Raw genomic sequence first — 17,628 nt, forward strand, 5'->3', positions numbered from 1 at the left:
TTTTAATCAAGCAAAAACTAATATTCGATTTTATGTGTATAGTTTTATACTAGCCTGCTAATTTTTATACGATTTTAAGCTTTCTTCTAATAGTTTCAAATTTAATGTGTGAGATGATATACTAAGCCCATACAAAGAGATCCATCAATAATTATTTCTAACAAAAAAAAACATGAAATGTCCTTCAAATTGTCAAATCCAATTCAAATTAGGGTCCACGTGACAAGTATAAGTAGGCAATTGAATACATAAGGAAATATCTAAATCGATTCATCCAGTAAAAAGTAGTGAGGTAACAAACACAAAAATACACCGGAAAAGATAACCTCCTTCTTTTTTTCAGGTAAGTTAAAAAGCTTTTATACTGGCTAGTGTTTACGTAAAATATTGTGTGGGGTCTTAATATACATAGCTTTATCCAATAAGGCCGTGGGTCATATAGGACTCTTTATTGTTTATTTTGTAAACTTCACTGTTCTGGACGGCACCAGTTGGAACTGGTAATGAAATCAGCATTACATACGGTATCCCTCTTGTCAAATGACTACAAGTAAAATAAGCTAAACAGGAATAGATGAACAAGACAATTAAGCAATGATTATAATTAAAATAAGTATATCTTATGTTTCTATTTACCAAGGTATCAAGTGAAGCCGCAGTATAATGTCATACGTTAACTGATTAAAGTGGCCTATACCACCGTAACTCAAACACAAGAAAAATGCACTCAGCATGTAGACTAGACGTCCCCCGCTCCACTAACATATTTCCTTTACACAACCGCGCAGCAAAAACTCGCTAGCAAAATAATATGACACAATTTCCCGCCACAATAGCTATCTTAATGAAGCGAGGGAACCAATTTAAATTTTTTCAAAAGATGTTAATATGATTTCCGAGGAGAGATAAATAATATTGTGTTCTGGGAAAAGATTCATAAAGCCTTACTTCATTATCAACTTTATTCAATTAAGTTTACGTCGCATTTTTAATTTTGTCGCCTTTATTAAGCAGTGCACGCTTTCTCTTTTCTGTAATATTATCAAGATTAAAAGTCGGTACAAAAATTGTTTCGCTCACCGTAGTCGTCATGGCCGACTAGATCGCTTATCAGGTTATATCGGTGATTGAATTTGATATCTTGATTATCTATGAATCTTTCTACTTGTCTGTCTTTCTAAGTGTCTGATGTGACGCTGCGATTCTTGTATGAAAATTTATACCGTAATAAAATAGCAGACTCGTTGTGTAGTTGCAGTGGTGTCTAAGTTATACGCATTTAAATATAGTTTTTTTACATAAATTAGAGATTATATTAGCTATAGCTTTAAAGATTTAACTGTTATTGAACTCTATCAATAAGTTTTTTAAGACATAAAAATCAAATATGATTTATAACTGATTAAAGAACACCGTTATAAAATGTTATGAATGTTGATAAATAAACGTTATGAATATGATTTACTTGAAGTATGAAGGTCGTTAAACACTAGCGTAAACCGAAACATAAGGATCAAATCAAACTATCTTATCAACCCCTATTGAAAGTCATTCAAGCAAACTAAATAAAACACAGCTATATTCCAAAAATCAACAAAATTTATTACAAAGGCAATCCAGTCACTGATCGTATCCAATCCCTGGCCATCGGCACCAAGCTGTACACTCCAGGGTGGTGAGCGCCACCACATCCAACCCCATAGGACACCATCCCTACCAACCGCCCTTTCACCACCGCTGGCCCGCCGGAGTCACCCTGGTGAAGGAAACAGTTGATAATGGAACTTGTTGCAAGATCAACTACTTAATTAATAAGACCTGGATTTTGTATTGATTTATTGATGCAACTTTGTTGCTAAGCAAATGTTTACCATAAGCATTTGCTTAGCAACAAAGTTGAGTCAACGTGTTGCTGAGTTGCTGTTAACGTGTCTGGGAACACCGCAACATTTTAAGAAATTTTCAGCAACATATTTGTTGCATTAGGTTTTATAGATATGACTTCTGATGCCTTTTTTTGAGGGGAGATCACCTATGGTACCTGGATGAGGGACTGTGGGTTATGATGGATTCCTACCGATTAAACTCCCTCTGCTTCAGTGAAGGGGTCACCTGTGCTGGTTAGTATTCGCCTGCGACCCTCTTCTTTTATTATTTTAATTATGCTCGATCACACCCTCTGAACTATCATCATATTGCATAAAAATGGTATAAATAAAGAATCATTAAGAAATCTGTTCTGTATTGTGGTAGTCTGCTCGACTACTTTACTTCGGCACGAATTAGACCAGCTCGCACCGGGGAAGTACCACACCCCCACAGAAAACCGGCGTGAAAGAGCTTGCTATTGTGTTTCGTACGGTAAGTGAGGGAGCCGGAGGCCTATTTTCTTCTCCTAGCCCTTCGCAGTACATTCCTTCTTTACAGTCAACAATCCTCTCCATAAGGAGAGGATTTAAGGGATAAGGGATAACCCTTATCCCTTAAAAGCGGGCAGCGCATTCTCAGAGGTCTGAACCTCTGCGAATGTCCATGGACGGTGGTGGTGGATAGTTTACCATCAGGCGAACCACCACTCAGTTGCCCGCTATGACATAAAAAAAATAACAATATTATAGTGGCTCTAACATGCTAAGTCGTGTTAAATAAATTCAAAAATGTCATTTAACTGCAAGAAAAATACATAATTATAATACTCGTTATAAAGATAAATTCTGCCAACTTTTCGCTCGAGTAAAGTTCAACATTCTTTTATGGGTCAGGTTATTCGTTTTATAATAAAATTCCACATAACTAGAATAACTTTCACGAGTTTAAAAATGCTTTAAAATCAATTTTATCCAGAGTTTGTGTTTGTTATTCTTTTTTATTTTTAGGATTCCTAAACTCAGGGTAAAACAGCATAGTTCTGAAATTCTACTGGGTCCCTCTTCGCTAAACAAAGTTATTTCCGTATCTATAGATATACAATAAGCAGTAACCAGAACATTTCTGTCCATACAATATTTTTCAAAAACAGTAATTGCCATGCAATATGGATGTTTTGTGAGCCCTAAAACAAGGTATTGTAAATTATGATACGACAATATTAGGTTAGGCAGGACAGGCTAAATTTTAGTTGCAAACGAAATATTTTTAGGGGTGGCTATTCGCACATATATAATATAACCGGGGAAAAAAATAAAACGTGATTAAATTATTATTGCGGTGACATTAGATAGGTTTTTAGCTTAAATAAACAGTTGACGATATGTTTGACATATTTTAAGACGCGATCAAAGCGCCGGATAGAAAGCTTGTGTTAATATAAATATAGACGAAAGTTCGTTCCAAAATATACAAACATATTGCTACTTATTTAATACGTATTTTGTAAATACATTTCGAAGCGAACCGCGCGATACCTTGAAGCGTAAACGCTTTGTCAAGTTGCACTCATCCCAAATCTGAATTCACAATAACCGTTCCGCAAATGATAAAACAATGATAAATTCCATTAAACTTTCTCAAACAAAACAGAGGAATCTCACAATTGCATTATTCATATTTTCTCTGCAATTTTATTCGGAGCATAGTTTAATTACATACGAGATTGTTCAGAGCATAATTAGTGGTGTTTGTTCATTAATTGGATTGCTATAAAAATGTAGGTCAGGCGGGAAACGCAGCGTCACGTATTACCAAATTTTATATTGTTTCTACCACAGTGCTGGATTGATTGCGAATATAAACTGTTTTTTCGTCGTTTCTACCATTACCCAATCCTACACAAGATACTCAAGTATCTAATTTTTAATTACGTTAACGTAATGTCTGTTTGTCAAACTTTTTATCGAATTTATGCGGTAACCAACAAAAATTTTAAATTATTTGGCCTTTAAAATCTACAATAAAAAAACTCTTATCGCCCTTAACTGTCACTAGTAAATACGTGTCTGTCCATGTTTGATATAAACTTCTGTGTATTCAACTCTCACATTATTTATAAGGTCACAAGGCAATGCAATGTTTATATGTGGGAGTCGAGCACGCTTCGGCACGAATTGGGCCAGCTCGCACCGGGGAAGTACCACACCCCCACAGAAAACCGGCGTGAAATAATAGCTTGCTATTGTGTTTCGTACGGTGAGTGGGGGAGCCGGAGGCCCATATCCTTTTCCTTACCCTTCCTAGTCCTTGCCTTTTCCCTCTCATCAATCCTTTCCTAATCCCTTCCCAATTTAAGTCGGCAATCCATTTGCAGAGGCGAAAGGTCTGCAATTGACCTTACGCCTCTTCAAATGTTCATGGGCGGTGGTAGCGCTTACCATCAGGCGACCCACCAGCTCCGTTGCCGACTGTGACATAAAAAAAAAAAAAAAAAAAAAAAAAAAATATTTCAGAAATATTTAACATTTCGTAATAAATTAAGACGAAACGTGAAGTAACCGCAGCCCGCTGACGTTTAAAGTTTACAGTTTCATCAGAACTGTATTGTTTGACTCCGCTACGAATTATGAAGACAAGTGAGTTTCGAGATAAGCATAATATATTAAATGGATAGTAGACAGTTCTGCATCATAATACAGAAGCGCGGGCAGAAGATAATGAAGAAGTATTTATAGAATTATATTTTGAGTCAATATACTAAGGAACTAAGATTGATAGAGGTGCTTGAAACTACAAATTTGATTTATGTGTTCGTTCAGAAATTTGGAATAATTTATGTGAATCGAATATCAACTCAATCGAGAACTTTCAAATAAGCATGCTTCGATATTCATCGATCTACACTGAAAGTAATTGTTTGTGATGTATTTCGTTTTTTATAGTTTCAGGTACGAATTACACAATATTGTAAATACTTAATATTTCATTTCTATTCTTCGAACCCAAACATTTAATGTTCAAACTTCTATATATCCACATTCATATATTGTTTAAGCTATGTCTATTGAAAAACTCAATCGTTTACATTGCGTAGTAAAAGTTACAAATAACTCATCACTAGATGGCGTTAAAATAAAACAAACATTACTAACCTGACAGGAATCCTTAGTACCATTGACGTATCCTGCACAAAACATTCTGGGTGTGATCCTGTCATAATTACCGTCTGGCATCGTTTTACAGATCTCGTCTGCCATAACAGGCACATAGGCGCGGCGGAGGTACTCTTGCATTTTGCTCTTCTGTTAATTTTAAAGTTGAATTAGTTACAAATCACTACATAGTATAAAACAAAGTCGCTTTCTTTGTCCCTATGCATGTATACTTAAATTTTTAAAACTACGCAACAGATTCTGAGGGGGTTTTTTCAATAAATAAAGTGATTCAAGAGGAATGTTTATATGTATAATAAAATCTGTAAAACTACTCCGAATTTAACGCGGGCGAAGCCGCGGACAAAAGCTAATAAGTAATATAACATGTTTTAATGTTTAGGCGGCCTTATCGCTTCTCAAATGGTTAGTACCTACAATGAAATTTTCAAGTCGACCCAACAACTGTATTTTATTTTTAACCTAACTAAAACGGACACTACTTTCACATTTCTTCAAATTCCAATTATTAACTTTACTAGCTGCGCCCCGCGGTTTCACTCGCGTAAATCCGTATCCTGTAAGAATATCGGGATAAAAAGTTGCCTATATGTTACTCCACTTGTCCAGCTGTCTACGTACAAAATTTCATTGCAATCGGTTCAGTGGTTTTTGTGTGAAAGAGCAACAAATACACACACACCTTTACAAACATTCGCATTTATAATATTAGTAGGACTAGTAGGATAGGATTATATTAATTGAAATCAAGCAAGTGAAATTAATGCTTGTTCACAAGAATGTCGAAGCACCGTGACCAATGCAACGCATACGTGTACTATGAACTCTCGCGCGTGTAATCAGAACTGCATCATTGGATGTTTTCATTAGAAATACATGAATTAGGAATACCGTTTTTAAATTATGACGTCTATTTAAAATGCACGGTTAGTGTATCAATTTTAATACATGAGTGATTAATATTGTGCGTTTAGTTTCTCGTCAGTATAAAGTAGGTATTTTGATTTTATTTATGTTTGTGAACGTTCAAAATGGAAGGAGGTTCGTAATTCGTCTATATTATTTATTTTTTGTTATGGGCCTCGATAACTCCGTGGGTTGTCAACCGATTGGAGTGATCCTTTTAGTGTTTGATAGAAAATTGTAGACATTTAGTCCCATTTTCAGAATCTGGACTGATTATCCCCACGGAAATCGGTGGCCATTTGTGTAAGAGTTAATTTTTAATGGTAAGGACATGTTTTTCACTACTCTATCAATGTTTAACAATGTTACTAAAAAATGAATAAGTTGATTATTATTGTTTTATTATATAACTATCTGTCCCGGCGAACTCCGCAGCGCCATAGAATATTGTTTCGCCATATTTTCCTTATTGTTCTCACCTGTTAAACCTTCCCCAGACCTCCGCGGACAAATCAAGACCAAAATAAGATAAATCCGTTCAACCGTTCTCGAGATTTAGCGAGACTAACGAACAGCAATTGATTTTGATATATAAGAAGATGACATTTTGTATAGTATACACGTTTACATATTTACTGCTATATTACATTATTTCTCGCCAGATATTTACCATTTTTCAAGTGTGGATAGATCCTTAAATATTTTCTCATTTATATTCGCAACTTTAATCTGTCTTGAGGCTGTTTAATTTAGTAAAATCACAATCACATTGATAGACGTAAGGCCGCCATTGTCCACATCTGTTCTTTTGTATAATGTCTTTTCTTTCCTATTTGTAACCCCACTAATATTATAAATGCGAAAGTTTGTAAGGATGTGTATGTGTTTGTTGCTCATTCACGCATAAACTACTGAACCGATTGCAATGAAATTTGGTACGTAGACAGCTGGACAACTGGAATAACATATAGGCAACTTTTTATCCCGATATTCCTACGGGATATGGACTTACGCGGGTGAAAACACGGGGCGCAGCTAGTGTTTATAATAAGCGTTTTCATTCATTCATTATACTTTACACAAAACCAACACATACCTTATACTGCAAATGTCCCCATCCACTAATGGACACCATCACCCCTGGCTTCACATCCTTCACGCTGCCAATTGCAATCGGTCTGGAACTCTCCGTGACTGGAACAGCCTGCTCCAACAGCACGAGCTGGTAGTCAAAGTCGTGGCTGTGAAGGCGGGAGACGTTCCACATGGGGTGGGTGAAGTGGGCGCAGATCTTGAAGGGAGCCGCCTCGCTGCGTTGCGTCGAACCAATGTACACAAACTCGTCGTTAGTTCTGTAAAGGGATAGTCGGACCTATCTATGATTGGGAACAGGTATGGACTAACTGGTATGATGCACAAAATCTAATGGAATCAGAAGCATCAAACATTGCATCTTCTAATTGCTGAGAATATATTAAAACACGCCACGTAACGCAACTGCGAAAGATAAATGCGACGGAAAGTACTTCCATGGAATATTGTCGCTTAAGAAACATGACAGTTTATTGGAATCATTATTATACAGTACCTATATAGAATTTAAATGTAAAATTGGCGTGATTTGAAAAGAGCAACTATAGGGTTTCTTGCCGGCTCTTCTCTGTGGAAACTGCTTTCCGAATCTGTGGTAAATGTTAAAAATGTGTTATGACGATTCAAAAGTGCTTCTATAAGAAATCTAATTGAATAATGAATGTTTAACTTTTGAGTTTAGAGTATATGTATAAATAGCATACGTTACAATATTTAGGATAATTTTAATTTTAAATTAAGGATAATTAAGGCAAAAAATTGCTTTGTTCTTTTGTTAAACTAATCGCTAACACTTGCATATAAAAATGAGTGAAATTGCTATATTTTTTTAAACCGCCAATAACGCGTACAGGTTTCCATTAAAACCATATTATGTTTAAGTTTACGAGGTCCTTAATCTTTTATTTTGTAATTTTTCTTAAAGTAACTTAAGTTAATAAAGTGTATATATACAACAAATCTGTAGGAGTAATAATATTTTTTTAAATTTTACTATACTTACTTACAATGTGCGGCCGTGATAACCCACTCCGGAGCTATGAGCGCCCCCCCACAGTACTTCCCGTACAGAACCTGGAAGGGGACTTCCTGGATACTCGCAAACCGACCCCCCACTATCCTCCACCCAATCTGGAACATATTTACGACATCTATCTTTTGTTCCATTGGAATTATTCTGTAATATTTTCTCAATCATTAGATTCTTATTCTTCTATTCGTATTTTCATTTCTGAGCATAATACGTAGGCGAGTGATGTGTGTGTGCGTGTGGCCCTGTGTAACGACAGAGCCAGCTGTGCCGTTGATTTATGTGTGCGTCATTTTAACTCACGTTATACCCTTAAGTCAAATTGATTATATAAATCTTACATCAACTGTCCGTTCTGCTGTATCGTCCTGCTCGTATAGCGCTGGCGAATTCACCTCGTGGAAGTAGCGGTAGGTGCGTGGAGGGACTTGGCGGGAAATGTACATTGAATAATACTTCTTTACGCATTCTGGCGTAAGGATACCGCGATATTCTGGAACTGTTCATAGTTAACTGGGAAAACGTGGTTGAGATGGATTGGACATTGGATGATTTGTTTTCTAGTACATTCAAACTCAACCATTTAATAGACTTCTTATAGAAGCACTTTTCAATCATCATAACATACTTTTAACATTTACCACCGGTTCGGAAAGCAGTTTCTAAATAGACGAGCCGAAAAGAAACTCTGTAGTCATTGGTTTTATCCTACTAATATTATAATGGCGAAAGTTTGTGAGGATGGATGCGTTGCAAAAACTACTGAACTGTTGCAATTAAATTTGGTACTTAGATAGCTGGACAACTGTTATGACACAAAGGCAACTTTTTATCCCGATATTGCTGCGGGATACAGACTTACGCGGGTGAAAACATAGGGCGCAGCTAGTAGACTCTAAATCAATTTTAATATCCAAAATTGCTAGATATATATAATACACAATGTATTATAAATTGTTACTAATGTATTTTAGAACTTTATTTCCTTAACCATTTCCTCCAATTTCCAATCCTATAATTTATACATATGTATAACTGTAACATCTAGTCTAATACCTAAAGATTTGATACAGATGAAGCAATAAATCTCTAGTAATAAAGCCTTGCAGTAGTAAAGCTATTTATTTATTATATAATAATATGAGCACATCGTTTTTAAAATTTCAAGGAGAGTTGACTATTTTAAATGGGATTGACATGTAGATAAAAATCGAAAAAATGTTATAAAAAAGATGATAATGGAGTTAACTAACTCAATTGTTTAAATGTCACCTAAAAATTACTAACAAACAAATGAAACGAATGAGAAGCTTCACTTAAGTTAAAGTCAAAGTAAGACTAGCCTATGTCCACCCTCCAATTCTATCAAACACAAAGATCATGCAACAAACGATCGCTTGTGACGAGAAAGAGAACAAACAAACACACTTTCACATTTATGATATTAGTCAAGATACAAAATTAAATATAGCTTTCCCGCGTTTCTTTAATACTTCATTTCCATCAAAGATGTTAACTGATAAAACAATAATATCATTCTTTGTTTACAACACAAGAGCTCCAAGATTAATAAATATAAATAAGTTTTATTTTTAATATAAAAAATGTAAAGAAAGCTAACATACACTCTTAGGCGATAGATATAAATTTATACAGAGTATACACAAGGACATTATTTATTCCTATCGATACTATTAATAAAATAAACTCATGTAATTATTGTTTTCCCACTTATCCCGGATAAGTGTACAAAATTTGAATTAAATCTGACTATCATCTAGTCCAAAGGAGTAGGTTACATCCAAACACACAGGTGAAGCTAATCAAAGCGCGCTAAGATCTACTAAGATACAAAACACTAACCTGGTTTATTATTTTCGCAGTAAGAAGAAATAAATAAAGCCAAGAAAACGATTCGCACACAGTTGCACATGTTAACAAACACACGGACTAAACGTATTGTGACGAATGAAATCTTAACGCCTTTCTATATAATTATATTTATATACTAGCTTATGACGGGTTTTTGTTTCAGCTGGATTTTAATTTTTCAACTGAAGTGAAATGGAAATCTATATTTGTTAAAAACAGTAAATTGTTATGAGAATTTAAAAAAGGATGTTTGTTTGTTAGTTTAAAACAATGCTTATATTACTCGCTAAATAATATTATAAAAGAATCAGTATATATGTTAGCTTCCTCTGAACGCAATTAACTAAATACATATTCCATTTAAAATACTTAAAATAATGCATATAAGTGCGTTGTAAATTATAACAAAATAATTGTGATCTTATATTGAGTATATAGAATTATGTTTAGCTCAGATAAGCCGAGGCGAGCACCTAACATATATTATTTACTTTTTTAATAAATATCATATCTCTGGTTACCAAGGCTTAAATTGGGAAAACCCACTTTAAACGGACAGATTTAATTCACTTATCAAGAATCAATGACAATACAGTAATTTCATGTTTATCTTATGGTCCTGATTAGTATCGCCAGGATTAAATAATTTCTTTGCATATACTCGGTATTAGAGCAAGTGAGACAATTTAGGTGAGCGTGTTATTTGTTAATCATATCACAGCTATTGATAAGAAATCTGCCATGAAAATAAATGTGGGGAAATTATCCCGTAATATACGGGAAAAGGGGAGAATAAAATAGATAACTATAAAATTTTTGTGTTGTGATGACTTAATAATATCAAACTCAAACTCAAACATTTATTTATTTAAAGTACTCGTGGAAATCCTGCCAATGGCGGTAAATGCTAAAACTATGTTATGACGATTCAAAAGTGATTCTAGATGAGGTCTAATTGAATAGGAAATGTTTAGCCTAATTATAATCTTGATAAAGTATAATATGAGAAAATTGGTAAAGAATCAAAGACGATAGGGGTTGTCTATAAATATTTTGGTGGAAGGAGTTGCGAGAGGCAAAATATGTAAGATTCAGATTAGATAGGCCACATAGATTGGATCCTTTTTACTATTATATGAGTTGCTTATCTCAAATCCAAAATTATACAACAATATATTATATAAAATCTTACTTAAAGAAAAAATTAACTTTTTCTTCGAAGAACAAATTGAATTAGTGTTATCGAAAATCAATTTGTTGATATATTGCTTTGATATTATAATAAACTTATCATTTTAACTTTTCAATACATCAAAACTTGCATAAATCACTGTCAGAGTTAAAATTAACTTGCAATATTAAATCAACAAGTCAAAGTATAGAAATTGCTATTAAAATAGGCAATTTTTCAACTCCTTAGTTACGATATTAAATGAGATCATGGTACTTATATATTTCATAAAAGGACTTTTTTAACAGACAAACCACACTAAAATCGGTTCATCCATTTTGATACATAGATCAGAGAAACAAACATTTCGTTTACAAATAAGATTAAATCAATTAAATAATCGCAATCACAGTAATAAGCGTGTTCATATTGTTAAAAACGTATCGAATTATCAATAATTTAAATTACTTTTAATGCGAAAAAATACAACATAATTAAAAAATCTTTCTGCCGTATGTGCGTCCAGTCATTAAAAAATGGATAAATTTACGTTTCAAGAGACTTAAACTTTCTTCATAAAAATATTTTCCCCTTGAATCATTGCTCTGGAATTACTTTTCTGAGAATTGACAGAAGGTCTATCTAGTAAAGTCTTGGGAATTAAAGCACAAATGAAAGTTTTCACAAACTCCAACACGTGTAGGAAAGAGAATTCAACTAAAATGAACATAATTGAAATATGTTCGGTTTCAAATACCATAGTGAAGTCCCGTGTCCCCCAGTGGCGTATGGGGCAGATGATGTACATCTGTTTCACTGATCAATTTTCTTTATGGACAAGTACCTACTTCACCTGATCACCTGATCAGCCTTCTGTGTCCTGCCAGACCGAGACTTTTTTTTTTTGCGTCTCCACCGGGAATCGAACCCAGGACCCCTCGGTTCTAAGCTCACGCGCTCACCACTGCACCAAGGAGGCGGTTCAAATACCATAATAGCATACAAAGGGCACTCAAAAACTATATTAATAGTTACTTAATATAAACTTTTTAACTTACCATTCAATGTTCAAAAACATTAGATATTTTAAATTTTTCTTCAGGCTAGGAACAATAAAAATAATTTGAATGTCTGATACCTAACCACGCAAAATCTGGATTCATATACTTATATGAAATATAATAATATTAATTTTTTAACGATTTATACTGTGGATATGGATATAAATCGTTAATAAGAAAGGTGCTTGTTATAACCAACTATCCGCTGGCGGCTTCGCCCGCGTAGTAATAGGAACAGATAGACAGTACCCGCATAGTTCCTGTACTCAGATTTCCGATATAGAAGTCCATATCCCGTAGGAATATCGGGATAAAAAGTTGCCTATATGTTATTCCAGTTGTCCAGCTATCTATGTACCAAATTTAATTGCAATCGGTTAAGTAGTTTTTTCGTGAAAGAGCAACAAACAAACACACATCCTTATAAACTTTCACATTTATAATATCAGCAGGGCGGTTCGGTTCGGCGTTTTAAGCGTACAAAAGACACAGACAGACGGAAAGACAGAATCACTTCGACTTTAAAATATTAGTGCTATTGCAGATTTCTTAAACGTTTCGTTAATAATACGTTTTAATTATAAAACGTATTATTAACGAAACGTAAGTTATTTGAGTACTAATTTTGGCATTAGCCAAACTACTTTTGGCTAATGCCAAAATTAGTACTCAAATAACTAAGTACCTACACTGGAATTATTAAAACATATAATAATTAACTGAATCAATGGAAATTGGAATCGAATCATGAAATTACGGGAAACGGTTTTTAATTTTAAATATATTACAAATTTCACGCACGGGTCACATGTGTATTCTAAATTCAGACGTAAGAATATTAGTGTATGATAGATTAATTATTTTTCTGCTTACTATTACTAAAATGTGTTAATATTATTATGAATTACGAACAAAATTACATGCAAATAGTTTATATATATATGCAGTGACGTAAGCGTTGTTTCAAATACATCAAGCACAAGATCTCGATGACGCTTCTAGTTTATTAGCATAGATGACCTTAACATAGGTATTAAAAATATCTTAATTACGTAAATGTATTTAGTAATGGCCCGTTTCCTTTTCTCACCCTTCCCAGACAATTCCTTCTTTACAGTCATCAATCCTTTCCTTATCCACCTTAAAAGCGGGCGCATTGGCAAAGGCCCTACCTCTCCGAATGGGCGGTGGTGATCACTTACCATCAGGCGAACCACCAGCTAATAAATTTAAAGAAAATGACTATTTCGTTCAAGAATATAACACCATTAAATTAAAGAGAATTTTATTATGTTTGGTAATAAAAACAAATATTTTAAATATATTAGTACCCATAATCAATGTTATTAATGTGATAAAAAATACGAATAATTCCAATTATCCTATCCTACTAGTTCTATTAATATCATAAATGCGAAAGATTATAAGGATGTGTGTGTGTTTGTTGCTCTTTCAGGCAAAAACTGCTGCAACGATTGCAATGAAATTTGGTACATAAGCAGTTGGAACACTGGAATAACTTATAGGCAACTTTTTCCCCGATATTCCTACGGGATATGGACTTGCGTGGGCGAAACCACGGGGCGCAGCTAGCAAGTAATAAATTAGTACGTTCTTTTATTATCCTAACTAATAATTTTAAATGCGACAGTAACTCTGCCTTTCTGTCGTAACACTCCACGCCTAAACGACTTAACAGATTTTGCTGAAATTTAGCACTAAGATAGCTTGAGACCTGAAAAGGATAAATGACAGGTCTTGTACCGGAAATCCCACGGGAGCGTACTATAGGTTTTGACTACGCGAGCGAAGCGGCGCTAATGCTATTCAATATTAAAAAGAAAAACTATCTTCCTCTATAAAACCTCAATTATATTGAAATCAGAAAAGCGCGAGTTTGCAAGTTGGCCCATCAATTTTAATAACACCGTAAATAAAGGGAAAAAGGAATGAGGCCATGCATTCCGATCGTAAGTAACCCTCCAAATGCCATAACTGAAATCGCGACGAATGTACGAGTGCTTTCAATGTTCTTGTGTCAGCCAGCGGGCTTGTTACACGGCACAGCGATTTTAATTATCTTTAAATATAAAGATAAACTGGTTCTTGATATAATACAACGGAAGTAAAAGATACATAGACCTATAGAAAAGATAGATAGAGAAGCGTACATATTATTTATTTTGTATGCGGTAGTCGAGCACGCTTCGCCACGAATTGGGCCAGCTCGCACCGGGGAAGTACCACACCCCCACAGAAGACCGGCGTGAAATAGCATTGCCGGAGGCCCATATCCTTTTCCTTAACCTTCCCAGTTCTTTCCTCTATTCCTATCGCCAATCCTTTCTTAATCTCTTCCCAAAAAGTCGGCAATCGATTTGTAGAGGCGTAAGGTCTGCAATGGACCTTATGCCTCTCCAAATGTTCATGGGCGGTGGTAGCGCTTCAAAAAAAAACTTTTCTGCCCGTGACTAAAATCAATTATCTGTTAAAATACTTACGGTCTTATTCATAAAAAGTTATATTACATGTTAGGCTTGCTTTTGCACGATTTATAAAAAACTATACATAAAGTCTGTCTGTTCGTATATCAATTTGATGCATAAATAAAAGATAGCGACATTTTAGTTAAAGAACGTTTATGAATAAACAATTTTATCAAACGTCATATAAGCTTAAAACACATTTTAACTAAGATATGTTTAAAACCTTCGATAGGTTAATTATGAGCCGCCACGCACCCGCCTGTACCACAGGTCTGCGAACAGGAATCAATTTGCTATCCACCGTCAGAAAGCAGTAAAATAAAGTGGAGGGGAGATATCTAAGAGATAAGAGGCGTTTCGTTAGGGACCATCGTAAACCGAGAACGATTTCAATGGCTCGGGACAAAATGTTGAAAAACTATCAAAATAATATGGAAATGGGCGAGTGTGTCCATTGTTGCACGGTTTTCCGGCTCGATTGTTCAATTTGGGGATTATAAAGAATGTGTATTGTTGACTGTTGAATGAAAACGGCCATACGGTTTTGAATGATGTTTTTACAGTTAAAAACGCTTTATTTTAACTTAACCTATATACAGAAATGTTTCGACCATCGACCATTTCGACGTAATATTTATTTTGCTCTTTTGGTCCATTTACATCGTATATACTAGCGTACCGCGCGCGGCTTTGCCCGCGTAGAAAAAATTCTCCGTTTCCCCGATACAAAAAGTTATATTTATATCATTGTCTAGCCTCAAAGAAACACACAAACACACTTGCCTTTATAATAAGCAAAGACGTAGAACACGAATGGACTATAAGAAAATAATATTTAATGGCATATGCTATGCATAGGAAGAAATAATTCTTAATTGGTTGTGAAATTAAATAATAAAATAAATTATTTGTTAATGAATGATTATAAACCAAGGTATATCTAGGAGAAGTTGATAATAAAATTCACCATAACTTATATTTATTGAAAAAGACGTCATTAAAACGAAATAATGGTGCAATATTTTTGATTATTGCAAGTTTTATGGCAGCTCCTTGACGTGTATGGTCTTTAAATGGTTCCACTTGTTTTTATGTCTGAATATAATAACATAAGTATAATACATTATTTTAATCAAATTCATATGACGCAATGGATTATAGAATCCATCTCATAGAATCCATCATTAATTTTAAATTAAATATGTATCTGTACCGTATTATTATATTTAACACTTTATATGAACAGTACCTGGATGACCGAGCTTTGCTCGGTACTTTTTTTTGTAAATTGTATTTTTTGGAAATTATATTTAAGTACGAATTACATAGTAATGAATAGATGAAATATGAATAATATTTTTCGTTCTTACCGACAGAAACGCCTCCTATTTCATAATAAAGAAGTTTAAGTCGATAAAACACGAATATGACATTTTCTGAAAAAGATTCCTAGCTAGATCGATTTATCGCCCCCGAAACTCCCTATATAATAAATTTCATGAAAATCGTTGGAGCCGATACCGAGATTCCAATTATATATATATATATATATATATATATATATATAATTGGAATCTCGGATATATATGTATATATATATATACAAGAATTGCTCGTTTAAAGATATAAGATATCATCATCATAATCATCTACTGAAAATAGTTTCACTGCAGAGAAAGCCATCTACGAGAGTTCAGACCATAATCCCCCACGACCAAATTCAGGTTGGCAGATGCTACACGCCGTCAATTTATAATGCAAAGTTTGTATTTCTTTTTTTTCCTCGATATTGATGTTAATAATGGGCAATTACATTGAAAAATCAAGTAATTTCTATATATTCATTTATTTTATAATATTCATTTATTCGCAACTATATTATTTAGACTCTAGAACGCTGATCTTGTATCTAAACACTGCTACTTTAAATTCAATGAATTGAAACAAAAAAGCATATCAACATTTTCCGTCATATCAAAGATCTAAGCATACAGAAACACACATAGACGGCGGAAGCCGATTTTGTTGCAGCTATATAATGATGATAAATTACAATTGGTACAATGCAATAAGTATTACAAATAGCGAGATCAATGGAATCAGCCTCCGGCCATGTTAATTTACAGTCGAGTCGTCAAATATTATCCAATATGAAGAACAATACATTTTAACATTTGCCGAATGGAGGGCATTAATTTGTATACTGCAGTATGGAGGGTAGTCGCAAAACAAGGATGGAAAAGCGCTTGACATATCTGGGTTTTCTATTTATGATTTTAAATAGGTTTCCGCTCGCAGCTTTGTTCATATTCGTGTTATTTATTTTGCATCAAATATACATTAATATTACAGCTAGCACATGACTTTACTTTCTTAAAGTGCGTATTATATATCTATCTCTGTATACATTTATAAATTCTATCTGTTAAACTTATCCGAAACGTGTGGATGGTGTTTTTCTGAGTTGTTTCGCGTGTATTCGATAGGCTGAGAAGTACAATAGAATGTGGACAGCATATAATTTTTTTTTTCGGTTTTTACAATATCTACTAGTGAGAATTCAATACCTCCCTCTAGTTCTTTAATTAAAATGTTAAGTTATTTACTTTGACTGTAGTATATGTTGCTTGAAATAAATTAATAAATAAATATAGTCAATTACTCTCGTTACAGAGTATTATATTATTTAATTAGAGAATAACATTATAACAATAATACCACAGTGAACCGAATTCGCTCTGTTTCCTGTGATTAAGCCCTGTCTTGCCCTGTCCTGTATAAGCTACTCGTCCTGATTAAGCCTAGGTTAACTCGGAAAACGAAATAAAATATAGCCTAACACGTAATGGAAAGTGGCTTTCATTAGTTATACGAATTTTTAAAATCGATTCAGTATTCACAAACTCGCAAATTCATAAACTTCTTTACATTATAAAGAAGATAAAAGATTTATAAGTTATCAAGTATG

The 17,628-nt window shown here is 34.0% G+C and overlaps 1 protein-coding gene across 1 annotated transcript; it reads right to left on the bottom strand.

Annotated features, from left to right (window-relative positions):
* Window positions 1-1,603: 1,603 nt before the first annotated feature.
* On the bottom strand, window positions 1,604-8,688 carry LOC119837675 (trypsin-like). Its single transcript, XM_038363405.1, has 6 exons — window positions 8,646-8,688; window positions 8,412-8,563; window positions 8,044-8,171; window positions 7,045-7,300; window positions 5,022-5,171; window positions 1,604-1,756 (listed from the first exon to the last, which is right to left on the bottom strand). The coding sequence occupies exons 1-6, from the start codon at window positions 8,686-8,688 to the stop codon at window positions 1,604-1,606; spliced, it is 882 nt and encodes a 293-aa protein (XP_038219333.1).
* Window positions 8,689-17,628: the final 8,940 nt, after the last annotated feature.

This window comes from Zerene cesonia, chromosome 28 (assembly GCF_012273895.1).
Source record: "Zerene cesonia ecotype Mississippi chromosome 28, Zerene_cesonia_1.1, whole genome shotgun sequence".
NCBI lineage: Eukaryota > Metazoa > Arthropoda > Insecta > Lepidoptera > Pieridae > Zerene > Zerene cesonia.